Source organism: Entamoeba invadens (assembly GCF_000330505.1).
Source record: "Entamoeba invadens IP1 unplaced genomic scaffold scaff_1105074724328, whole genome shotgun sequence".
Classification (NCBI taxonomy): domain Eukaryota; phylum Evosea; order Mastigamoebida; family Endamoebidae; genus Entamoeba; species Entamoeba invadens.
This window is the reverse complement of record NW_004440100.1, coordinates 51912-55644: the sequence shown is the minus strand read 5'-3', so window position 1 is coordinate 55644 and position 3733 is coordinate 51912. Positions and strand designations below refer to the sequence as shown.

The 3733-nt window shown below is 36.9% G+C and overlaps 3 protein-coding genes across 3 annotated transcripts; 2 read left to right on the top strand and 1 right to left on the bottom strand.

Moving 5' to 3' along the window:
* Position 1: 1 nt before the first annotated feature.
* EIN_315400 (DEAD/DEAH box helicase, putative) lies at positions 2–868 on the top strand (the record flags this gene model as incomplete). The annotated part of the gene is made up of 1 exon (XM_004253654.1): positions 2–868. A coding segment is annotated over one exon (867 nt), but the record flags the coding sequence as incomplete, so codon positions are not given.
* Positions 869–958: 90 nt separating this feature from the next.
* EIN_315390 (hypothetical protein) lies at positions 959–2304 on the bottom strand (the record flags this gene model as incomplete). Its single annotated transcript, XM_004253653.1, has 2 exons — positions 959–2086; positions 2140–2304. The coding sequence occupies 2 exons, from the start codon at positions 2302–2304 to the stop codon at positions 959–961; spliced, it is 1293 nt and encodes a 430-aa protein (XP_004253701.1).
* Positions 2305–2841: 537 nt separating this feature from the next.
* EIN_315380 (hypothetical protein) lies at positions 2842–3569 on the top strand (the record flags this gene model as incomplete). Its single annotated transcript, XM_004253652.1, has 2 exons — positions 2842–3510; positions 3546–3569. The coding sequence occupies 2 exons, from the start codon at positions 2842–2844 to the stop codon at positions 3567–3569; spliced, it is 693 nt and encodes a 230-aa protein (XP_004253700.1).
* Between the last annotated feature and the right edge of the window lie 164 nt (positions 3570–3733).

Below are 3733 nucleotides of genomic sequence, written 5' to 3'. Positions count from 1 at the left end.
TTTCTTGGGAGCTGACGCCTCAATTAAAAAGAAGTTCCCGACGTATGACCTCCCATTATTGAAGCCTCTTGAAGATATGGGGGTGACCGATGCCGACGTCAAAGATTCGATTTCCAGACTTGATGAATTGAAAAAGAGATGGGAAGAGGTGCAATGGACTGATGAGATGCAAAAAGAGTTCAACATGTATGTTGAGAGAGAAATGATGAAAGAAGAAATTAGTGTTTTGGAGTCAACTGTGAACAAGTCAAAGGATGTCATATTGAAGGACGAGTTAAGAGGAATGCGTCGTGTGTTAAAGCGACTTGGATATGTCAGTGAGGACGATATCATCCAAGTGAAAGGGCGTGTTGCTTCGGAGATCTCTGCTGGTAACGAGATAATGATCACCGAACTTCTGTTTAGTGGTGCGTTCACTCAACTCAACGCTGCACAGTCAGTTGCACTTCTCTCGATGTTTGTCGTCGACGCGAAACAAAACAAAGATGATACCCCACAAATACCAAAGGGACTTATTGATGCGTACGAGGCTGTTATTTCAACTGGAAAACGGTTAGTCACTGTAATGAATGAGTGTAGACTTGACATCAAACTTGAGGATTATATCCAGCAGTTCAACCCGTTGATGATGGACATTGTGATGAAGTGGTGTAGTGGTGTTACATTTGCACAATTAGTGAGAGAAAGCGACAAAGTGATGTATGAAGGAAGTATCATCAGAAGTATGAGAATGCTTGAGGAGTTGTTAGAACAGATGGTTTCCATTAGTCGATACATGGGTACTCCAGATTTGAACAACAAATTTGCTGAGGGTATTACCTTGATCAAGAGAGACATTATCTTTGCAGCCTCGCTTTATATTGACTGAGTTGATTATTATTTGTTTCTTGCTATCAATGCATGACTTTACAAATTATTACAACTGTAGTGAATCACAAAAAGATAAGCAAATCGATATTTATTTTTGAGGAGAAGCTTGTGGGTTCTGCTTTGCATACTCTTCCTTGAGAGCAACAATTGTTTTGTCCTGTTCTACAACAGTGTCTTTGAGTTCGGCTATTTCCTTTTTTAGTTTCTCAAGTCTTGTCTCAAGTGTGTCTTCAGTTTCAACCATACAGTACTGTTTGAGAAGTAAGTCCATTCCATCGTCTGATTGGTTCTCCTTTTTCTGTTTCTTTTTAAACATTTGTTTGAGGTCTTTGTCTTCTCTCTCGATGTCTTTCTCGTCTTTTTTCTCTTTAGGTTCTTCTTCCTTTTTCTCCTTCTCCTTTTCTTTGCCCTTTTCGTCTTTTTGTTCAAGCGATTTCAACTTCTTCTTTACAAGCTCTTCAAACGCAGACCGCTTAGTTGTCCCAACAAATGTGGGTGGAGACGGTTCTTTGTTGAATTCTGCAACAACATTTTCTGCTTTTGGAAAGACGTACTCAAAATTCTCCACTAAACAGTTCACAAAGAGTTTTTTGAAGTTTGAGTACTCGGGTGCAGGGTCAAACACACACTGATACTTATCCACCAACTCTTCAAGTATTTCAGAATTGTCGTCGTAAAGTTTGTGTAAGTAATTAAAAAGCAACACAACAACTAAATGTGACGGGTTATGAATATCTTCAATTGCCTTCTCTAACACTTCTACTTGATTCACAACACTCTCTCGCTTTAACGCGTCGATGATTTTGTCATTCACGTATGATGGAATTAATGGCGGGTTTAAAGCTTTGATGTATTCATAAATGATGAGATGTGCCTGACTGCAGCTTGTAATGTCGTTTGCATCGTCAGTTTCGTTTATCTTAGAAATGTCGTAACACCCGGGAACTATTAGATTGTCCTCTACCTTGAAGTTTTGGGCCTCAATGTATTTGAAAGAACGAATCAATGGGAGTGGCAAACACAATCCCGTTTTGAATATCGCAGTGTTGATTGGATAATGTGTTGTTCCAATGACTTCAACCAGTGGCGATATTTCTGTTATCCACATCGCCAATGTTTGTACATTGTTACACTCAAATTGGTAATACTCTTTCTCAAGCAAATCGAAGGTGATGACAATTTTTTGCTGTTCTATTTTGTCTTGTAAAACTGGGAGCTTCACGTTAGTTGTTTGCTGATTAAAATAAAAAAGAGTGACAAGACACAAACGTAACACAGCTTTGACGCGCGGAGGTCGATTTTAAACAAATCTTTTTTGAGGTCCTCATCCTTATAGAATCCAAGGGTGTTTCCTTTGATATTGTAAAAATACTTTTTATATTTCATCAGATTCGTTCGGACATCAACCCATCCGTTTGTGGGGAGTTTACTCATCTGTTTTTGAGTTTATTAAAGATTGCAAACAAAAACTTTTTTAATTCTTCAGTCGAAACCATTCATACAAACATCTTAAAATCTAACACATTTTATACTTTACTTCTTCTTTCATAAATAACTGTGGTTAAACTATTATAAATAGTTTAATTATTTAATAAATATAAAAAATGTCATTCACATTATTAGTTGGAAGTAAAGAACTTGAAATAATTTTAAACGTCAAAGACTCAACAATCTGATCTGCTACTTTTTGTTTGGTTAAAAAGACATATAAACAGTATAGTTTATTTATAGTTTATTACCATTATAAAATTCCAGTGAATTATTTTGATTGAATAAAAGGATTTGACAAACATCCTTTTATATTTTTAAACACCACTTCCTATTCGAATACAAAGCCACTTAACGTTTGGTCACATTCATCATGTTTACGATGGAACAGTCTCATGTTTGCATATGAATGTAAGTCAGAGAGGAAACGAGTAACACACAGAACATAGGAAAGAGAAAAAAGGAACTTAAAAAGTCAAAATGATGCCAAAACATTTTCATACCAATGACGAAGTTAATCCATCAGATTTTAAGCGTGTGTGTTTTGACCACTCTCACTCTTTCCAACATGATGAATTAGTGCTTGTGTCGAGATCAAAAGGGGGATTTTCATATGGATATGTCGATACTATGTGCTCTGAAATGAAGTGCCCTTACAATTACCAATATCAACACAATGCACTCTATTGGAAAGTTTGGCTCTATCGTTCCGAGACTAAAAGGGTTTACAAAGTCCTTTCTGCCTTCAAAATCGGAAAACTTTCTAAAGTTGATTCCATCCCAAATAAAGATGAAACCGAACTAACTCCTGATGAGTATAAGCAAGTGTTGTATGACGAAGAAACTGTACTTTCCTCGACAAGTGTAGTGTGTCCAAGTACAAGTGGTGGGTTGGTACATTGTATAGTTGTTGGTCCACAAGCACTCAAATGCCATTGCTTTGATCACCAGATAGACGGACTATCAGTTGATTATGGGACAACGACATCAGTGTTACCTTTAAGCGCGGTTGGTGTCATTTTATCACCAGAGAACCAGAAGAAAATAGTGATCGACGGAGCCAACATAGCGTATAGTAATTCCAATGGGAAGGTATTTGAGGTTGGTGTTCTCAAAAGCGTTATAACATATTATGAGAAAAGGAAATACCAAGTTACTACTATTATCTCTAACACGTTCACGGAAAGCCCGAAAAAGATGGAAACGGTTGATAAAATGGACGAGCTTAAAGAGCTAGTTATACAAAATAAGGTAAGTCTTGCACCTGCGTGCGACTATGATGATAGTTATTGTATCAATTTTGCAATTCATAATAAAGCCGTGATATATCAATGATAAGTATCGGGATCACCTTGAAAAAATACACTGACAGTCA